Raw genomic sequence first — 23,351 nt, forward strand, 5'->3', positions numbered from 1 at the left:
ACAAAAACCAAATGGGAATACAGAATTTGGCAAATTAAAATCACATAGAAAGCATAATATTCCGTAGATACTTTTAAAAGCAATACTTGAATTGTTCTTAACCCATACAATTGGAGGTGTACGATAGTTTAAAAAAAACCCCAAAAAACGAGTGAAATGGGATTCACTGTACATTTATTAAAATGAGATTCAAAGAATAAATAGGCACATGATCAAAAGCACCTGAAAATTTATATCAATAGTGTTTCTTTCAGGTAGTGTAACAATATGAAAAAAAAGGTAAAACTTGATGTAATACAATGGACAACAAGCATTTGATTTTTGTCTACCCATTACAAGATCAGGTTAGCACAAAGATTTTCTTAGCTTGTGTGGCAACAACAAGGCATTATCATAAACCGACCAACTAAAAAATAAACTAATAAATATTGACTGGAAATATTATGATAATATCTTAATATCTAAACTCTCATTCATCGTTAAGCTATTTGTTCACAATTTTTAAAGAATTGTCCCCAGACGGTTATGATGTTTCCACCTCCAAGAAACGAATTTAGTGATGAATGGTGAGGTTAGCTAGACTTTGTTCTTGGTGTCCGAAGTTGAGTTCCTGTATCGTGTAATTGTGTTTAAAATAAAATCCTTTATTTCACCAATGTTTTCCCTTTGCAAAAACTCCATAAACATGTCCCGAACATTCTATGTAAGAGAAATAAACTTCATTAAAACATTCAGATGTGATTTTAAGATTTTAAGATGTGAAAATTGTGATGATAAGAACTCTGCAATTATTTCATTAATAAACATATATTCTTAACTGAGTGCTGCAATAATATAATTGGCTGCATGCATCTAGATCTTGAAAAGTCTTTAGGAAATTAAAAAAAAAAATAAAGGTACTTTTAATTTAGTCTCTTACTTTGATTCCTTTTGGATGACCAATATCTTCTTTTGGCTGTGTCTGAAATACAAAGGATATGATGAATATTAGATCCACACCTAAACTTACACTGAATCAAATACATCAGACAATAATCACACAATAATTACCATTTAAGAAAAAAACTTCTACAAAATGAATAGTACGTTACCTTATAGGTCATTGAGTGTAACCATGTTAAGACAGTTTACAGTTAATTGTGAAAAAAAATTTAATACATGAAGTTTCAATTCAAGTATAGTAGTACTGTCTAACTCCTCCCCTTTTTTCACAACTGTCTCTAATTTAATTTAGCTTGATACAAAGCTTCTAAGGCTCAATGTCGCTCCCTACACTAAAATTTTTGTTCAGAAAAATTATGACATGAAAAAAAATTATTTAAATAAACATCATATGAGTATGAATTGATATAAATTCTGCTTCTCTTGGAATCAGATGAGAGACCACTGCTTGTTTAACACACATACTGTGTCACAGATGATTTAATTTTCTGGATAAAAAATCTGACGCAACGAATTTTGCCACACACAGATTAATTGATCTTATTTAGGTAAACTTTGTCTTCAATCCAGGAGAACAGACTAATGCTAAATATTTGTTGACTATAGGTCTGTTTAAAATCAATTCTGTCTGAAACATGTGTCATTACTCCTGTTGTGCCAATGAAATGTTAAGAATAGTTTTAAAAATTCTCCAAGTGCTGATGAACCTTGTAGTGATCAATAAAGATGTAAATACACCATGTTCATTCATCTTAGGTGGCAATTTTTTTCTACAAATCATAAATAAATGTTGTTCTTCTTTTAATTGATACCCAGTAACATTAACAATATTCTCATTTTTTTTAAAAAAGAATTTATTATTTTATGCTGTGGATTTATTATTCTAGTAAGTGCACAGGTCCATACCAATTCTGGTGCAAGTGATTGAATAGTGGAGCTGATTTAAAAATCACCTTAGGCCACATAAAATTAATATTTAGATTTTCATCCTGATTTGCAAAAAATATGGGGTGGGTGGGCGGATTTTATTTATTTTCCTAAAGACACCTTTTTCCTAGTTCATGTTCTAGAAACAACAACTGCTCTAAACACCTAAATTGTTATTGCTAATATGAGTACAAAAGCCCATCTTAATTCCATTTTATTTCATCTTAGCTGTTAATGCATAAAGACATTTGTATCCTTATGATAACTAACATGACTGGAATCGATAATCCACATGCTTAGGCAGTCAATAAAATGTTTTGAATTTTTTATATACTAAGCCCGATTTTTTCCCCTCAATTTTTTTCCCCACACAACTTTTTTTCTTCAAAATTTCAAAATAAAATAAAATGCATCGGGGCGGGCAATTTTCAGAGGGGCGGGCGGGGATGAAAATCGAAAATTAATTTCATGTGGCCTTACAAACAGAATACAGATATAAGAGCAACATTACTGGTTAAAGAGCTCACCTCCTTCAGAAATAACAAAGCGAAAGGCAGGAAGGCCTGATGCAGGTACAGAGAGAGTCCATCACTGGCTTCTGTGGCCAGATGCTCCAGGTCAAAGTTCAGATAGGAGTCATTTCTGCCGTGACTGAAGGCCTTCCTTCTCCACAGAGAATCACAGAGGTCCAGGATGAGGATGTTGAGGCTATGAATCGTCTCCTTCTTCTGGTATCCTGGGATTTCTATCTCATTATTGGTCGCGTCATCCTTCAACATCTGACAGTTACTCTTATAGCTAATAAATAGAACATACCCAGTTACAAGGGTTGACCAAATGGAAACAATCACATTTAGTGATATGAGGAAAGCAGAACACCGCCCTCCCTTCTACAGGAAAAACTGTAGAAATGATATAAATGAAAGATAGAATATCCCCTTAAAATTTATATTAATGGTATAATGCATTTCTCTCTTTGGAAAGGTTGTCTTGAAAACATGTTCATTTAAGTAAAAAACAAAATCTCTAACTTGTGACACAAATAAAATTCCATATATCAAAATCAAGCTCAATGCTTGCAAGCACAGTAAAAAAACTGCTATGATGGCAGGGCAGAAGAAGGGAGCACAAGGGAGAAGAGACAGAAAGTGTTAACACTATATCCCCTGCCATCAATAAGGGGGCATTATCTCCACTGACTGAAACAGTCACCCTACCTGTTAATAACTCCACACTGACTGATACAGTCACCCTACCTGTTAATAACTCCACACTGACTGATACAGTCATCCTACTTGTTTATAACTCCACATTGACTGATACAGTCATCCTACCTGTTTATAACTCCACACAGACTGATACAGTCATCCTACCTGTTTATAACTCCACATTGACTAATACAGTCATCCTACCTGTTCATAACTCCTCACTGACTGATACAGTCACCCTATCTGTTAATAACTCCACACAGTCTGATACAGTCATCCTACCTGTTTATAACTCCCAATGACTGATACAGTCACCCTACCTGTTCATAACTCCACACTGACTGATACAGTCACCCTACCTGTTAAAAACTCCACACAGTCTGATACAGTCACCCTACCTGTTAATAACTCCCCACAGACTGATACAGTCACCCTACCTGTTAATAACTCCCCAAAGACTGATACAGTCACCCTACCTGTTTATAACTCCACACAGTCTGATACAGTCACCCTACCTGTTTATAACTCCCCACAGACTGATACAGTCATCCTACCTGTTTATAACTCCACATTGACTGATACAGTCATCCTACCTGTTCATAACTCCACACTGACTGATACAGTCACCCTACCTGTTAAAAACTCCACACAGTCTGATACAGTCACCCTACCTGTTAATAACTCCCCACAGACTGATACAGTCACCCTACCTGTTAATAACTCCCCAAAGACTGATACAGTCACCCTACCTGTTTATAACTCCACACAGTCTGATACAGTCATCCTACCTGTTTATAACTCCCCACAGACTGATACAGTCATCCTACCTGTTTATAACTCCACACTGACTGATACAGTCACCCTACCTGTTAAAAACTCCCCACAGACTGATACAGTCACCCTACCTGTTAATAACTCCCCACAGACTGATACAGTCACCCTACCTGTTAATAACTCCCCAAAGACTGATACAGTCACCCTACCTGTTTATAACTCCACACAGTCTGATACAGTCACCCTACCTGTTTATAACTCCCCACAGACTGATACAGTCATCCTACCTGTTTATAACTCCACATTGACTGATACAGTCATCCTACCTGTTCATAACTCCACACTGACTGATACAGTCACCCTACCTGTTAAAAACTCCACACAGTCTGATACAGTCACCCTACCTGTTAATAACTCCCCACAGACTGATACAGTCACCCTACCTGTTAATAACTCCCCAAAGACTGATACAGTCACCCTACCTGTTTATAACTCCACACAGTCTGATACAGTCATCCTACCTGTTTATAACTCCCCACAGACTGATACAGTCATCCTACCTGTTTATAACTCCACACAGTCTGATACAGTCATCCTACCTGTTTATAACTCCCCACAGACTGATACAGTCATCCTACCTGTTAATAACTCCCCAAAGACTGATACAGTCACCCTACCTGTTTATAACTCCACATTTACTGATACAGTCACCCTACCTGTTAATACCTCCACACAGACTGATACAGTCATCCTACCTGTTTATAACTCCACATTGACTGATACAGTCATCCTACCTGTTCATAACTCCCCACAGACTGATACAGTCATCCTACCTGCTTATAACTCCACATTGACTGATACAGTCTTCCTACCTGTTAATAACTCCACACAGTCTGATTCAGTCACCCTACCTGTTAATAACTCCACAGAGTCTGATACAGTCACCCTACCTGTTAATAACTCCCTACAGACTGATACAGTCATCCTACCTGTTTATAACTCCACACAGACTGATACAGTCACCCTACCTGTTAATAACTCCACACTGACTGATACAGTCACCCTACCTGTTAATAACTCCACACAGTCTGATACAGTCACCCTACTTGTTTATAACTCCACACAGACTGATACAGTCACCCTACCTGTTAATAACTCCACACAGTCTGATACAGTCATCCTACCTGTTTATAACTCCACACAGACTGATACAGTCATCCTACCTGTTAATAACTCCACATTGACTGATACAGTCATCCTACCTGTTAATAACTCCACACAGTCTGATACAGTCACCCTACCTGTTAATAACTCCACACAGTCTGATACAGTCACCCTACCTGTTTATAACTCCACACAGTCTGATACAATCATCCTACCTGTTTATAACTCCACATTGACTGATACAGTCATCCTACCTGTTTATAACTCCACACAGACTGATACTGACTGATACAGTCACCCTACCTGTTAATTACTCCACACAGTCTGATACAGTCAATCTACTTGTTTATAACTCCACACAGACTGATACAGTCACCCTACCTGTTAATAACTCCACACAGTCTGATACAGTCATCCTACCTGTTTATAACTCCACACAGACTGATACAGTCATCCTACCTGTTTATAACTCCACATTGACTGATACAGTCACCCTACCTGTTTATAACTCCACACAGACTGATACAGTCACCCTACCTGTTAACAACTCCACACAGACTGATACAGTCATCCTACCTGTTAACAACTCCACACAGTCTGATACAGTCACCCTACCCGTATATAACTCCACACAGTCTGATACAGTCGGCCTACCTGTTTATAACTCCACACAGACTGATACAGTCATCCTACCTGTTTATAACTCCACACAGACTAATACAGTCATCCTACCTGTTTATAACTCCACATTGACTGATACAGTCATCCTACCTGTTAATAACTCCACACAGTCTAGCAGGACCCGTGGCGTTGTCACACAGAAGAGCTCTGATCATGTGTCGACTGGGCAAATACACAAACGGAAGGCCATATCTGGCATGCAGCGTGGACACCTGGAGTAAAATGTGGCAGTCAAGATTTCAATAAGGCTTATTGTACACTTCATGATAAAAACCATTCAAGATACTCTCCCCCCCCCCCAAAAAAAAAAACAACCAGAAAAAAAAACAAACAAACAACCAACGAAAAAAAAAAAACCAAACCAAAAAACGCATTATTATAGAGATCATGACTTTCACCACAAGTTTGACATGGATCCAAAATACTAAGGCAATTTGCATGATAAAATTATTACAATAAACTTGACAAGCATTGCATGTTTTGTGAGCATGATATCTTAACATGATAAAGACCATGAAAAGATAAGATATGTCTTTACATGGTATAGATAATGACAAAGATAAACAGGTGAGTGCATGAGTGACATTTACCAACTCGTAGAAGCTGAGTGTGAAGTGGAGAAGGATGTTGTGATCGTTTTCCAGCGCCAGTCCCACACTGGCCAGTCTATCCACATAGCCAATCAGCTCTATCACTGAGGTCAGGGGGTCAAACATACCAATGTCGTCCTCAAACACCGAGATTCTGTCAAAATCAAATATAAATCATCATTCCCCCCTTCAGTTAGCTGTCATGTAACTACAATGGAATTAAAAACCCCTATAATACATGGTACTGTCAATTCATTCAACCTAATGGGGATCATTATAATTTTGTAACAAGAGTGTTTGAAACGTACAAGAAAAAATCCCACCATATCTATACAATCACACATATTTTTAAATTCATTTTATTTGGTGTTAATATAACTTAAAGCATGGACTATAATTTTGTAACAAAAATGAGAAAATATCTCACTTTTTATGCTATTAAATTTTTCATCTTCTAGGTCAATGTAATTTACTGCATGGACTATAAACATACTGACAAAATTTTGGAGTTTAACTTGTAAGTAAAGGCAGTCCATGAATAAATTATATACCAGTAGTCTCCATGGATTATGATGCATGTACAGGTTATTGCCTTAGTGTGAAGATAACTTCAACTTCTGGAAACATCATTTTATTGGCATAACATCACTTTTTCATTTTTTTACCCTATTGAATATGTAAATACTTACATTTTTAAAATGTGTGAATGATTATGAATATAAAAGGACAAAGATACAATATGAGCTCAAATTTTATTTAAAATCAATTTTTCCATTTTTGATATCTAGAATAATTATCTTCTTGAATTTTCTTTTTAATAACATTTTGATATGACCCTAAAAACTAATTGTGTTCATTTGTAATATGAATACCACTTTATTCTAAAAGGACCTCAATTGAGAGGAGTACTGAAATATCTGTAGAGCATAATGCATTTGGATACTGAAACATCTGTGAAGCATAAAGCATTTCATTTCAAATGTTTTTTAGTTTATATTGGTTCAAATGCTCTTATTTACAAATGCCTACTTAAGAAATTACCATATGGCTCACACAAAACCTTTGAAGTTTTTAATGTCTTCAAAGTTAATTAGGATCCTTTAAATATGATAATTGCCTGATTTGCATTTCTGTACAGCCAATTTAACTACAAAATGTAAAATTATTAAAACCTTTTGCATGTTGGGAGCACATTATTGTTCCCAATACAGTATATATTTGGTGCGGTTAATGCCTCTATTTATTTTATCACACCAAGATGACACCAGTATTGTCATTAAGTAGATATAAACACAGACTTCTCAAGGGCAATGCATTCTTGTCATTGATTCAAGACTCTAATCTTAAAATGTGTTAATGAATTGAACAGTTCCTGTATACTCAAAACTGTCAGTTATGCTAAAAGCATGGGACTATAATGATTATCTTCTTTAATAGAAATGTCCACACAAACATATGTAAATATTACATAACCACTGATTTATTTGACAGAAATCTTGGGCTTGAATGAAGTGAATATAAAGGGCCATCCTCAGATCAATACTCACCCTGGCTTAGCCTCCGGATATTTCTGATTGTATCTTGGGATTTCCACCATCGCATAGTTCTGTAAAAGCTGGGTCAAACACAGCATCACCTGGCACTTCACAAAAAAAAGGGGGAGTTAATGCAAACAAGAAGCCAACAGGCCTTGATGGTCACCTGAGTACCATAGCCCTTAGACTGATCTGGTAGAGGGTCTCACTTTTGCATTTTTAAAAGCTTCATTTTGGAGTTTAAACCCTAATCCGAATTTGATGTTTAAAAAACATTTATCTATAAAAGAGGGGGCGGGGCAAGAGTCAGAGAAGTCTCAGATTATTTATATTCTAGCTCCAGGTGCCAAAATTCATAAACTTTTAGTAAAAAGGGACCTGCAGGCCTTTAATAATTGGCAATCTTTAATAATATACACTTTTATTAATAATAGCTTTTAATGCACACAACTTGCATACATTTTATTTCTACAAGCATATAATGCACAGAAAATTAAAGTAGACTTCCTTAAATATAGCAGCATAAGGTTACCTTAGTGACTCAAGTGACTTAAAAATTATTACATGTTCACTATATGGCCACATTTGCCCCCCCCCCCAAAAAAAAAAATAAAAAAGCTTCAACTCCTGTGGGCAGTGAATTTCACAATATAAGAACAGTTCACTATGAACATATTAACAATGCATTTAATTTATCCCCAATATTACTATGAAAGTACAGAAGAAGCTATTATAAAATTCAATACCTTTTCATTATATAGCCATGATATTTGCCCTACCCAAGGGTCCTAAACCCCTAACCAACAAGTCACAATTTAGGTAGAGGGTTTCATGAATATCATAACCATGCATTCAGTTTATCTCCCCCTTTTGTGGATGAAGAGAGGAAGATTCTCTAAGATTAAATACGTTTTCATTATATGGCCATATTGGCCCCGCTTAGGGCCTGAACCACAGAAACAAGCCATGATTTCACAATTTTTGTGGAGGGATTCCCCTACTGTGGATAAAGATTAGGAAATTTTCTCCATACTGACCCTGCCCTAGGGCCTGAACTCCTGACCCAGGGGCTATGAATTTCACAATTTTGGTAGAAGGCTTCATGGACATCATAATCATGCATTTATTTAACTTTTCTCAAATATAAATGGGAGTATAGAACATTTTATGTCCCCATTGGCCCCGCTCTGGGGCCTGAACTCTGACTACTTTACAGAAAAAAATAATTGGTAACCTTCAACCAATCTCATTTAGGATTCTTGGATCATATAGGACACTGGCTTTGTGTTTCCAAAGATGAAAGAAAAATAAAAAGTAGATTAGCAGTGACACAGTAAACCCAGTCAGCTTATTTAGTAAATAGATAAATAATCAAGACTGGTAATTTTGTGTAGCTAGACCTGTGGACTGACTTATCTGGAAGTTTCCTAACCTGCTGGCAATGCAACAATTTGTGAAAACCCAACTTTCCACATTCATTCAAAATGAATTTTGTTACTATCCAGGGCTGCATTTTACAAAAGAACTTACGACAAAGTCGTAAATATTTATTGTCTCGTAAGATGATCTTTAGACAATCTGATTAAAATCAGATCCTCGATGCTCCCGTTTTAATGATGTGTCGCCTCGTAGCAACACATCATTAAAACGGGAGCATCGAGGATCTGATTTTAATCAGATTGACCTTTAGAGAACAAAATTGACATAAAACCATTATATTGTCCAACCATAAGAATAAATCATTGATTACTAGGTGACTAATTAGCATTCAGTAATTTGGTCGTAAGTCGTAAGTTCTTCTGTAAAACACAGCCCTGTTCTTTCAAAGGGACAAAGAATGCCTAAGTCTGCCTTGCCAATTTTGAAATAAATAAAAGCAAAAGCATTAAGATTGCTGAAAATTGCTGGAGATAGGCAAGTCCTTCTATTATGCTGAAGGAAAATGCTTTGAAAATTTTAAATGAAATAGTATATCAAATTTCATTCCTAAACATTTATAGTCCTGATAATCTGACATGACAAAAGACATTGTTTCTATTGCAAATCCTGAATATGTACCCTGTAGAAGCATAAACAAAAGTAAATAAAAAAATTTTTAAAGAATGGTACAATTTGTTGCCTCTGGAGTGAATAATAAATTAATTTGGACAATTGATAAAGTGAAAAGAATTCATATCCCATTGATCTCAAGCAAATATAGCAGACTCTGATGTGAGAGAAGGACTTTACATCTGGTGTCACTTTGCCAATTTAACTGTAGTGTATTTCACAAGAATAACACAATTTAGAACAATTTACAAAAACAGTTTTTGCATTATCCATTTTTTGTCCAAAAGTTTTGTAATTTCCTTCAGTACTCGGTGATTTGCTTTTTAGTTAAGTGGGAGAGGCATTGAAACATCTGGTAAGTGTATGAGTGATATCAATGGCTGCAATTAAGGGTTTTATGTATAATAAGACTATCACACACTTGTTAAAATCAGGGTTGTCTCTAAGACCCGGAAGGCGGGGAAATCCCCTGCCTATAATGCCTGAATTACCCGGCTATTTTTGCATTTCAACACAATGTAGCTATAAGCAAGACCCCCAAACCCCCTTCTACTTTTTTATTTCTTCCTTCAACTTCAATTTTTAAAGACAAGCCTGTAAAATGTTACTTTTTATACCTCACGCCAATAAAAGTACAAATATTTCCAAAGCACAAAATAAACAAGGTATGCTATATTTTTGATGTGGGCTGGGCCTGTATAAGGACTATCAAGAAGACCCAATGGTCTTGGCCATCTCTAGGCTATATTGATCTCTATATAAAGATAGCAGAAAATGTTCTAATTTTAAGGCCAAAATATAATTGTACTGTATATGGAATTAACATATAAAAGTTTATAGCTTAAAACATCATTTCTAAAAATTTAAAGTTGATCTGATGGTTAATCCGTTAACCACCCAGCCCCCTTAAAGGGACATGGTCACGATTTTGGTAAAAAAAAATTTTTCTGTTTTTATTATTTACAATGCTTTAGAAATGTATTTTTGATGATCAAATGAACTTTCGGTGCCAGTCAATGAGTTTTAAGCAAGATACAGGGCTCGTAATTCTTCTTCATGTAAACAAGGCTCGTGCTCTGTTTTTGTTTACATAGGTTCAATATACCAGTAAAATTCTTTTTCAAGCTGATTTGTCTATCTTCTTATTCATTTTAAGCATAAATAAACAGTTCCTAATGAATAACGCATGCATTTAAAGTCTAAAACTGGAATTTTTACTTCAACATTCAAAATGTAAACAAAAGCTTTGTTTACACAGCGAAGAAATTTAAGCTCTGTATTTCGTTTATAACTCAACAAATGACACTCAAATTTTGGTTGCTTGTTAAAAATGCCTTACTGAAGCATTGTAAACATTAAAATCGAGAAAATAATTTTTTACCAAAATCGTGACCATGCCCCTTTAAGAACTGAAAGATTCCAAGTTTAGTTATAAAACCCTGCTAACATGTGTGGCAGATAAAACTTAACCATCAGACAATTCATGTTTCAGCAACAGCCAGAAAACAAGTGGACCTGTTCAGTGTAGCTAAGCTTGAATCTCTGTTATATCTGGATGCTTACATAGTTATAACATAAACATTCATACTTTTAAAATGATTTTCCCGTTAAATTTAAATTTATAATTTTTACGTTTCTATTCTTAACATGTAAATTTGGATTATATTGTTCAGCGGTTTGTTATTTAAGACATTCACCATACATTCATTGTTTAATTCTTCATTTCATTTTAAATCCATTTTACCTCAGGATAGGGAACTTTGTGACAAGTTTAGATGACATTTTTTCGATAAACACCTTATTTCTATTCAATTTTAGTTCTATTTCACTGTAATGTGATTTTTTGAAATGTAAACTGACCTTAATGAACACTGATGTTCTGACAAACAGCTTCCTTAGAGGCTCTAAAATGTTCTCATTCAACACTGAAAAATAAGTCATGTATGCAGAATTCAAGGAAAGGGCAGAGTATGTTTGTTTTAGTAAGATTATTGACAAAATTAGTACATGAAGATCTAGAGAAAAAAGTAGAGCTACATATAGTTTTTATAAGTGAAATAGATTAGGAAACCTCTGTACCAATGAATTGAACTAATATTCTCCTACTGAAGTGTGTAATTTAAAATTATCTTCAATGAATACAAATCAAGAAAAGCTACAAACCTGAAAAAGGATAGAGTCTACACCTAGACACAAGTCTGAAGATTTCTTGTCTGAAATCAAGTCCGTTCCAGATCTGAAGATATCGAAACAAGACCTTATCTACCACTGGTATGCCTTCCTGTTAAAAGAAAAAGAAGACAATTGCAAACATTATTTTAGGAATCTCTTGACTGTGTAAAATTACATGTGTGTTTTTGAAATCTACATGTACCTGAATAAATTCAGTGAACTGTATCAATTTCTTCAGTATGGACTCAATTTCTGGGAAGCAGGCTGGAGTTTGAGTGCTATATAGTAATTCTACAAAGAGTCAAAGAGGGATATTTTTAATGGTGTTTGTTACAATTAGTAATAAAAATACACATATTATGCATACATTTTATAAGATAAACAAACATGTTTAAAAACTAAACAAAGACTCATGGGCCAAAATCATCACCTGAGTAGTGATGCATCTTTTAAATAATTTTCTTGGTCCAAAGAATGACTGCACAGAAAATTTTGTATACTTGTACAATGCACATATAAGGTACATTTGTTTGTAATCTGGCATACATGTAGCTATGTCTAGTAAAATTAAATGTCTAAAAAATCAGAATGCAACACATATTGAGAGAGAGAGAGAGAGAGAGAGAGAGAGAGAGAGAGACTTACTCTCACACAGAGTGTCCTGGATCCAGTAAGAGAATCGACTCGTCATGAGAGGGTCAGCATTGTAAGACATGAAGCATTGCAGTAAGGGACTCCGGAGAGCAGCTCCCATCTGACTCGGCAACTAGAAACAGCACAAAGCTCTCATAAAGTCTTATGCATTTGTTAATATTTTTACAAATATCTCGATTAGCACCAGACTTTGTTCCATTTGCCTCTACTGAGTCAAGAAATTTCATCAAGTGTTCATGTAAAGTATTTCTACAAATAGTGTAAAACATAATTCTTCTTAGTATGACAGTCCAGACTGTACATGTTACAACCTTCTGACAAACAAAAAGACTTCCGGCTAGATACCTCTACTCTGTCTGGATTCTTTAACAAGGTTTCAATGTTTTGTATTTGGATGAAGGGCAGCGGTTTCTCCTCCAGCATAGCCATCAGTCGACTGGACAGCTTGACGGTCAGTTTGGAACTGCTTGAGTGCACCACTGGAATTGGATCCACCTTTCTTCTCTTTGCAGGCTGCAAACAATATACAGCTGTTGACTGTGTATACAAGAATCATATAATTACTTGGATTCAGGAACTACCAAAGCAAAAGGGGCATACCCATTTTAAAATCACTAATATAAAAGTTCCTTATTACATTTTAACTCTGTTTCACAAGGAGTTTTATCTAAAAATTCATTATTCATGCAATAAACATACTTTGATAAATCTTACATTTTTTTGTGATGGACTTCTAATAATAATGACCAACTAAGTTACAGTGACAATCAGGAATTGTTACAAACATTACGTAAGTACATGTGTTCTGCTAGTTTTGAACTACTTTCCTGACCGGTATTCCATGAAGCATGGAGAGTTCAGCAGCCTGTAGCTTCTCCGATAATTCCAGGGACGACTTCATGTGAGCTGTGTCGGCAGCTTGGTTCCTTTCCTGTACTTCCTTGATCACAGCGTACCACTGTCGATCTCTGGTCGGAAAAAATTGCTGAAAGGAACAACAAATCTTTAATAATTGTAAAAGAATTTGCTCTGTGAATAGAGTTGTGATAAGGGGAGTAACTCATAATATGAACTGGAGGAAAATAACTGAACATTAGAAATAAACTTCTGTTTCAGTTTCAAATACATAAATCTCAATGACTAGTTTTCAAATCATGTGTGACATGCTTGGTACCTATAAGAGATATATCAGTTACAATCAAAATTCAAAAGTAAAATACCTTTAGTTTCAATAATAATCTGGGCATCTGTTTACATACACCTTTTAAAAATGCAATTTGGAGGATACTTAAGTTTGTGGACAATGTTCTACCACTATACATGTATATTGTTGAATTGTTTCTGAAGATACTTTAAACATTCGGGGAATAATGAAGGTCCTGATCACTACTGGTCCACAGTACCTTTTATTCTCTTAAAATATGTGAAAAGTCTGCTTTGTAGGATTGATAAATTTCTAAAGTGAACAAATTATCAAAATTGTAATTTTCAAGATTATTGTTACTTCATATTTTGTTCTAATTCCTATAGTAAACAAAATATCAAAATTGTAATTTCCAAGATTATTGTTACTTCATATTTTGTTCATAGAGTAATTCTTGACATTGAAAATAACTTACAGAAACTATTAGAATGCAGGATTTTGCTCCTTTTGTTTCTTTTTATTTCTAAAGAGATTATGCATGTTGCTAATGATTTCCCTTTCATACATCAATAGGGTAGTAGAAAATAACAGCAAGAAAATCAGTACATTGTACTAAATCCCTTATGTTTGATTTTGTGGGTCTACTTAAAGCTGAAGCTGAAATACTTTGAACTGTTTAAAGGTCTGTGCCTAATATAGAGGTTGTAGGGACAGCAGTAATGAAAGAGAAATATGCCAGACAGTACCTATTTACGAGAGGTGAGAAGCTTTTAAAAAAAACAAATTCATAAAACAATGCATAACAAAACAATGATGAAACCTTGCTAATGACAGTCAAACACAAATAAAAGTATTCAAACCTTTCTAGTATTAGGAATGACTATAGACACCAAATTTGGAAAGTACAGTTTGTATATTGACAACAAACCAATCAGGTAGGGTTGTGGGCCCTGCAAAAAAAACAACAAATAGCGGAAAATCAGATATGTAAACATTCATTAAAAAAATCAAATTCTCGAAGAATTTACTAATAGTTATAGTAAAAGAAAAATATATTGTTTACATTGGTTGTCATGCTTGTTTGTCAAGCTGATTGAAACATGAAAATAATGAAAGTCTTTTTCATTCATTTGCATTGAAATTGTACTCAGTCAATGATAAGAATTTTTACAAGTTTAGTTTGTAGCTCCAACAGCTTTCGGACCCTATAAAGTCGAACATCTTCTTTCCTTGTTAACAGGTACAGCAGATGACAGACGTATGGTGTCTGAAAAATAGTAAAGATATAACACACAAGAAACTTCTCTGCATATACAGTAAAAGAAACAAAAATGTAAAACAGTTCAAAATTGTGACTCAAAGTACATGAATATTTGCTTACTTTTATGGTATATGCCAGTGACCATTACAACCCTAACACGAACTTCTACAAAAACATTGATAGCTTACCAGGACAGTATTCTCAATGAAATAAAACAACAGGTAGCCTAGTTTTTGGACAGTCTCCTTTTCATCTATGTAGTCATACACTGCTATTAGCAACCTCAGAAGTGTAGCCTACAATATACATCCAATACAAAACACTGATCAAAAATATTTCAAAGAAGAAATTGCTTATAGAACCATTTTAACAAGACCTTGGACTTTCAGTAGGATGTAACTATATATCTTGCATCAAAACAAGTTAAAATGACACTGGTTTCGAGTGAAATAAGCATAGATTGGTAGTCTCGGCTAAAAACCAGACAAATCTTGTTGATTACAAAGAGCCACGACTAAGTGACCAGCAAAGAAGTAGACAGGCCTACGTCACATTGCTGTTTGACACAACTTCCTAAAGTCCAAGCTCTTGTTAAAATGCTATTTAAATGGGCTTTAATGGTCAATTGAAATTTTATTATCAGTGGCCAGGTTTCAGTCAGGATATAATGCTGACATTTTTTTAATAAACAAGGCTCTGACATGTCAGTTATTTTGATTACATATAAATTGCTAAAGAAAATAAATACCATATCTAAAACAAAATGACATGGGACACAAACATCAGAAACTTATCACATGTGGGTTATTGTTAATTAACTTACAAATTAAACGAATATTAATTGTAAAATTTCAGACAGCTCAAATAATGATTATACTTCTTAAAATGTCAATTGGTAAAAGTGTGGTAAACATGCCTGTACTTTGTTGGATGGTTTACTTGTACACATGAAGGACAAAGCCAACTCCACAGCTCGCACAGGAAACTGTGAGGCCGGAACCAGGCATTTAATCAGCTTGCAACTTATAACATCACCTGAAATTTGAACAAGTGTCGTTTATATTAGAAGGAAAGAAGTACATTTAAAAAAAACCAAACATGTATTTTACATTGATAAGGCTTTTAAAATAATGATAACACATATACCAGGTATTCAAACAAGAAAATTGAACATTTTCCAAAGAATGCTTGTTTTCAACAAATTTAACCATTTATATTTTACCCTTTTTAAAATAACTTTTAAGGTTAAAATAGATTACCATGATAACCACTGGCAGCAACCTTGATCAAGCTGATGATGTCCTCAGGAGATAAGCCTTTACTTTTGGAAACATCTTCCAGAGTCTTCAGGGCAAGGGACAGTTCAACATTGCCTCTTTTCTTTATTTTCCCCCCTATCAAAAAAGTTTTATAACTAGAGCAGAGCTCGTGGCAAAGCCCCGAGTAGGTCTTCCGTTGTTGCTGCGAGTTGAAAATATATGTTACGATTATAATGACTATACTTTCAGTTCTGCTTTTGTTATAAAAACGTGTTGTGATTGAAAGTCTGTATATAAAACGTGTTTTGAAAAAAGAAAGGAAGAAAATATTTTAGGAAAACTATTTGTCGAGCAGAGTTTATGTAATCGTTTCAAACATTGTTTAAAAAATGAGATGTTTAATGGCGAGTTAAATTTTCAAAGGGTAGCAAGCATTGTTATAAACATTAAACAGTATATACTCATGATTCATGTCAGGAATTGTATTTCTTTTTTAAACTGAACTCGCCTACAAAACACGTAAACTTTTCTCAAAGATAACTTCTATATTAAAATATTTCTAAATTTTAGAAGACTATGTGCAAGTTTAGAATTGCGTGCTGACAAAATTTACAGACCCTAAAACGTACTTCTACACCAAAAAAGCGTGCGGCCAACGTGCGAGAAACGTTTCGTGTAAACCTTTTAGAGTTTCATGTAAACCGTTTAGCGTTTCGGGCAAAGCGTGTAAATCGTTTCGAGCAAAGCGTGCGAGAACCGTTTGAAACGTTCATCAGATTTCATTCGGAACTCTCTGACAAGTTAATTGTTTCAAAATGGCGCCCGTGTTTTACATTACTTTAACAAAATTGAACGAATTTTTAACAAACAAAAGAAAGGTATATGTATTAAAAGACGACTAGTTACAGAGTACACGTATATTTAACGTTTTCATGCGATGTTTCAGTACTGAAACAATATTAAAATTCGCTATACATAAAAAATATTAAATACAGTTAGCGAAACATGATTTCTATTGGAACAAATTTAAATCAACTTTAACTTGCACGATCATGTTTTGATAAGCATGTATTTTTATTATCTATTTACATCGATAACTCTTACTGAGACCATTCGGCTGTGTACAAGCAGCACACATAACCTCGGACATCGGGCGAGACCTGCACCTGGCTGAACATGTCAATCAAACTCTGTGTATTTGTTTTCATTGGATGGTCAGGCGTCTCTCTTTTGTCAAAAGCCAATGGAAAATTAATGACTTCAAGGTAATCGGAATCAGAATTTGATGAAGCACACAATTTAAATGATAGAAAATTTATTAATTATTTGAACAAAATTAAATGTAAACATTGAAAGGAAATAAAAAAAATAATTATTATGGGAATCTATACGCATGGTACTCAATTCAAATAGATTATATTATGATTTTATTATTTTATGTAGTAAAATCACCCTTCCAACTGTTACTCAATTACATAACCATTGATGACCTGGGGCTATAAATGTTCTGAGCTGTGTGCGCTAAAGCGGCACAAGATTCTCGGTCGCATGCGGCAATTGAATTAACACAGACTGGCCGAATAAACAAAGGGGTGGGAAAGTGAAACAAAATGTTACACATAAGAAGAAACCACCAAAAATGATTTTCGACAGATCTTGCTATCTTTTCTCCAATTAAAAAAAAAACCCAGTGCGAGCACCTGTTAGCGGGGCGGGAGGAGTGGGGGGGGGGGGGCAGCAATGAGTTCGCTTCCACAATGAAACTACAGAAGTGATTAATATGTGACCGATAGAATCTAATCTAAAGTTGTTTTAACTCATGTGAATATTTTCTAAAATAATCATCGAATGCCTCAATTCAGGGCATTCCTTTATCGTGCTAGCACCTACCGCAAACATGTATAATGGAACTTTGATTATAATTTGATTTGATTTTTAAACTACCTTGTACGCTATCGTATAAATCAATGCTTAATCAACTATACAAGTAAAATAACTTTATCTTAAACCAATATAATAGTTGAAAACATAATAAAATAAAGTTGTGTCCGTGCAAAATATGAAACATAAACGCGTCATAAGGTACATGTAGAAGAACACGAACCGACCGCGGATCACTTAACCACTCGCACCGGATCTCCTCAGCCATGTGCGAGGGATGATCATTATTTAAAGGTTTAATATTTGAGGGGGGTGGGGTGGGGGGTGTTGATTTAAAACATTAATTGTACAGTTTTTAAAGTAGTTTACATAAACCAACCAACCATTAGTTTATGTCTAACGATTTTTCCGATTTGGAGTAATATCGTTCATTAATATTCATTTACACTCAAATATTTAATTAAATATATACAAGTAGGACAAACCTTTATAACATAAAATTAAAACAGTTCTTGTATATACGGCTATATTAACTCAAACACGTTCATATGCATGTAAGTGTAAGTCGCGGTGTGCGAATCTTGTGTATTAAATAACCGCTTACCGCTAGGTAATGCAGCCGTGGCTGATCTCCTCGGCCGTGGGCGAAGGATAGATTACGTAAAGGTACAACGCACAGAAACGCACAGCTCAGAACCAAGGAAGATTTGAAAAGTTTGCAGTATAATGACCTTACTCTATCAAATAGAAGTTCTTTATTTTAAACTAAAAACCCACAGTTGATCTATGTCATTATTGCTTTAGAGAATAACATTGCTTTTATTAATTAAATGAACTATTTCTTACTTGACATCCAATCGTTTAATCCACAAAAGATTTTGTGTAATCAAAACTAAAACAATTCTTGAGTTCGCGGCTAAATAAATTCATATATGAGAGACGCAACTCTCGTGTATTAGATAACCACTGACCGCTAGGTAGTCCAGCCGCGACCACGGTGACAGATTTTCTCGGCCGCGGGTGAGGGAGAGCTTACGTAATGGTACACACACAGCTCTGATTCAAGGTAGATTTTAAATGCACGGTGTTTATAACAAAAAGGTAATGCATATATTTTTTCATTCCATATTTTGTGTTTTACTAGAAAAGAAAAAGAATGTTTTGTTATCCAATTTCCGTTTTTAAGGAATGTGCACTAAAAGAATTAAACAACAATGACTTAAACTCCTAAAAAAAAGCATGTATTCTAAAAAGAAAATATTCTTATGAACTCCTGTATAAACCAGCATACTTTCTGCGGTAACTTCATGCCAGTTGTACGCACAAAGTCTTTCGTTAACTTGTCAAATAAAAACAGGTACATGCTAACATGTAAAGCTTTTTACACTCATACTACACAAATCACTTACAAAATAACATTGAAACGACCTTCATGAGATCCCAACAAACAACTTTTCCAGCGACAGCCATATCAAAATCCTAACCGTTTTTGAGTTATTAAGCAAATTTTTTTAGGGGCCATTGGCCCTTAATTTAAGGGGCCAGCCCCTTTTTATTGGTGTCAAATGAAAGCCCTTGCTATTTTGCACAACTTTTATTCTACATGTTTTAACAAAATGTTTTTTGTTTAAAAGATATAAAGGAAAACATGTCTAAATTTTTGCACTTTTTTGAATCCTGTTTTTTGACCCCCTACCTTTTCCTAAATAAAAAACGTAATCTAAAAACAAAAACAGATGTGCACAACTACAATGTCTCTGTTATTCAAATTCGTTGGATTCCCATTCCCTGCTATCATAGTCTCGGAGCCTTTGTCTGGAAACAAAAGGCCCTAAAAAAATTTAAAAGGGGAATAACTCTTTAACGGAAAGGGAATTCTACATTTTATGAATTGCTTAAGATAGTGTTTTGTAAAGTACATTAGCCCTGAAAATTTGAGCAAAAACCGTTCAGAAATGAGCAAGATATGAAGCCTCAAATTTCGCGTCTAGGAAACAAAAAAAAAAAAAAAGAAAAATAAGAATAATCTTAATTTTTTTCCCGCACAATAATAGAAAGGTCTTCCGTTGGAAACGGAAGACCTTAACAAGTACTGATGCACTTTATTTTAAGATGTATTTTTCAAGTTTAAAGGTATTAAGTGAACTTGTCCCCAGGAAATCTTGTACTCAGTCAATTTAACTTAAGGTACCGTAAGTGAATTGGTTGTTGGTTGTAAAATAATTATATACCATGCAGAATCCATTATATTTTTTTAAATTCTCTCCATATTTTACAAAATACTTCTTTCTAATCTTATTGGCTACAGTGATGGTAACACAAAACTGTATTGCACAACAAAAGTGTAGAAAACTAAAAGGTTATCCACAAGCAAGCATATATAGCTCATAGACATTGTTTACTTTGTAGAACTTCCAACTCCGCTTGTATCAATTGAATTTATTTTTTTTAAAGATAAATACAGTATATATCAGGTTTGGACTGTAATAGAAGAGGTGGAATAACAACAACTAGGCTCGAACTCTGGACCCTTTAAAAATCAACACTTTACCAACTGAGTTATACTCTGTCCCAAGATATCCTGGATTCACATTTTGCCTAATTACATGATTTTTATAAATACCTCAGGGTTCAAACGATGTTCATTCTAAAGTATAAATTTTTTTTCAAGATTTCTCAGTCAAAATGCCCCTGTTAGCTTATCAGGTTTCAATACAATGCTAAAAATTGTGATGTCTATGGGGATTTTGTATTGCAGCAAGCCCAGATGATAACGTTGTAAAATTGTACGATGTATTCCGAGTATATTCCAAATGGAGAAAAGATGTAAACATTCCCTATTATAAATCTCCGAAAGGAATCTTTTTTCGTTCCTGTCAATTTTTCCAAGTGAAAGATGATAATGTGTCAATGAAATTATCTTCGAAATTATCCCTTCCAACAATTTCAATTGTACTTCTTTCACAAGTATGTGTATTTTTATTAAAAATCGTCCAAATGTGCTGCATATATATCTTGGGACAGATTATAGCTAGTGCTAGTAGGAGCATGGCAGTACAGCATGAGCCTATTATAATCTATATACCTAAATACAATATAATTATAACTTGCCATATCTACTAAATAGTAAATACACACTATCATTGGACCATTTGGCCAAAGGGGTTAGCTCATTTGGGATATCCCAAACAGGATATAAGATTTTGTGTATTTTTTTTTTCAAAATATAACGCAGACTGTTTTCGGTAAACAAGTTTTTTCTGCAAGTTTGGGAGATTAATCGCTCTTTAGATCCAAAAATTTTCGGGGACCGTGCATTGAAAAGGAAAATATGAACGTTTTGGTATCTAATCTGCTAGGCTTGATCGTGTTGATGTTTGAAGTGACTCCTTCGGTGAGGTACCGACGCCTACCGAGATACTGTTATTTTAATTAACAGCAAAAGCACAGGGGCTCGTCACGAAGTTTTTTCAATCTTTTATATATACCACCTCTATACTATGAAATAAAAGATTGAAAAAACTTCGTGACGAGCCCCTGTGAGCAAAAGCGACATATATCGATCAAATAACAAAACCGAAATCTTATTATTGTTGATTATCAAAACTTACCGTTAACAAAATACTCTAAAGTATCTTGAAAGATATTACTTTCGTCTAAAGAGGGCATTTTTGCCTGAAATTCTTACTGACATCTTTACATTTTGGGATTTAATTTGGCCGCCAAAAGTAAACATTAACGGTATTCCAAACCCGACCTCTTAACTTGAGATTGGGCTTTACTTTACAACTATACTACTGAGTAACGTTAGCAGCTTTTGTCTGGCACGTAGCATCTTTTTCTCCCAGCAAATATTTTTCTTAAATTTATATACTGAAAGTTAAATTATCATAGAGTTGCCCCCATATATTTCTCACAGTAGCCTTTGTAATTTAGAGGGTTGTAACTTCGTCATTTTACCTTAGGAATTCATTTCCCTGTGAATTTTGATTGGCCCAAGTTGGGACAACCCACACATCGAAGGAATAAATTAAATTCCAAGAGATTTCTTCACAGGATGTCCAAATATTTGGTTGCATAAAGAAGGGAAAAGTTGTTTTTCCCTTTTGACCTTTGGATTGACCCCGCAAAGGGGAACAACTTTTGCAAAGTGTGGATTGGACTAAATTGAAGTTATACCCTGCTTTTCACGGATTGAGATTTTCATGATTTGCGAATTTACTCTTTTTCTTTTGACAAGAATTTTTTGGGTGAGATGTGCCTGTTTGTCAAAGGCTAAATGATAATATTGATATGACTAGTCACTACACAAAATTATCGGAACGGGGGGGGGGGGGCTATTTTTTTTTTATTTTTTTTTTTTTTTGCTTTTCAAGACTTCTGACAAGTCTAGCCCAGCCCCCCCCCCCCCCCGCTCACTTAATTTTCAATTTACTTCCGACACCGCTGCTACATAATAAAAATTACATTAAAAAGAATAATAGATTCATCCATAGGGGCTCGGTTGTCGGATAGTCGAGTTCTTTATGATTTGTTCAAAAAGACAAAAATGATTAAAATTGATAATCTAATGTGTATTTCTGTGAACTGCAATAAAACAATCACCGAAAACCCTCGGTTTAGTCATGTTAAAAAGTGTGTTCACCATGTTCACTGTGCATTACTTTTTAATGAACACTGAATGCACACTTTTAACATGATTGAAAACTGGAGTTTCAGTGAATGTTTTTATTGCAATACACAGAAATACAATATAGATTGCTAATTTTTTTCAGTTTTGTCTTCGGGAACAAATAATAAAGAATTCCATTATCCGACAACCGAGCCCCTTTGGATTCATCAAAATTATTTGACCTGAGGAGGATATAGCCGATATCATTATTTTCTCTCACTATTACAATAGATATAGGCTTTACGTTTAACGGCTCCCGTGCGGCTAGCTGGTTTAGCAGAAATCGTCGTTTTAGGGAATAAAATATTAAAGGCCTATATTTTTATTTCTTAAGGTAGTCCTATACTTGTACATACTTTACATATTGGTATTAAATGCACAGAGTGATGGGAAGCTTTTTTTTAAATGTATACATACAATGTAAGAAAAAATAACTTA

The 23,351-nt window shown here is 34.6% G+C and overlaps 1 protein-coding gene across 1 annotated transcript; it reads right to left on the reverse strand.

Moving 5' to 3' along the window:
* Window positions 1-133: 133 nt before the first annotated feature.
* On the reverse strand, window positions 134-21,986 carry LOC128180953 (centromere protein I-like). The gene is made up of 18 exons (XM_052849166.1): window positions 21,853-21,986; window positions 16,361-16,495; window positions 16,018-16,136; window positions 15,290-15,397; window positions 15,012-15,107; window positions 14,701-14,790; window positions 13,529-13,681; window positions 13,042-13,209; window positions 12,688-12,808; window positions 12,245-12,333; window positions 12,034-12,151; window positions 11,731-11,795; window positions 7,834-7,928; window positions 6,287-6,440; window positions 5,787-5,908; window positions 2,397-2,667; window positions 920-961; window positions 134-699 (listed from the first exon to the last, which is right to left on the reverse strand). Exons 1-18 carry the CDS (start codon window positions 21,908-21,910, stop codon window positions 577-579), a joined length of 2,127 nt encoding a protein of 708 aa, XP_052705126.1. The 5' UTR covers window positions 21,911-21,986; the 3' UTR covers window positions 134-576.
* Window positions 21,987-23,351: the final 1,365 nt, after the last annotated feature.

This window comes from Crassostrea angulata, chromosome 4 (assembly GCF_025612915.1).
Source record: "Crassostrea angulata isolate pt1a10 chromosome 4, ASM2561291v2, whole genome shotgun sequence".
NCBI lineage: Eukaryota > Metazoa > Mollusca > Bivalvia > Ostreida > Ostreidae > Magallana > Magallana angulata.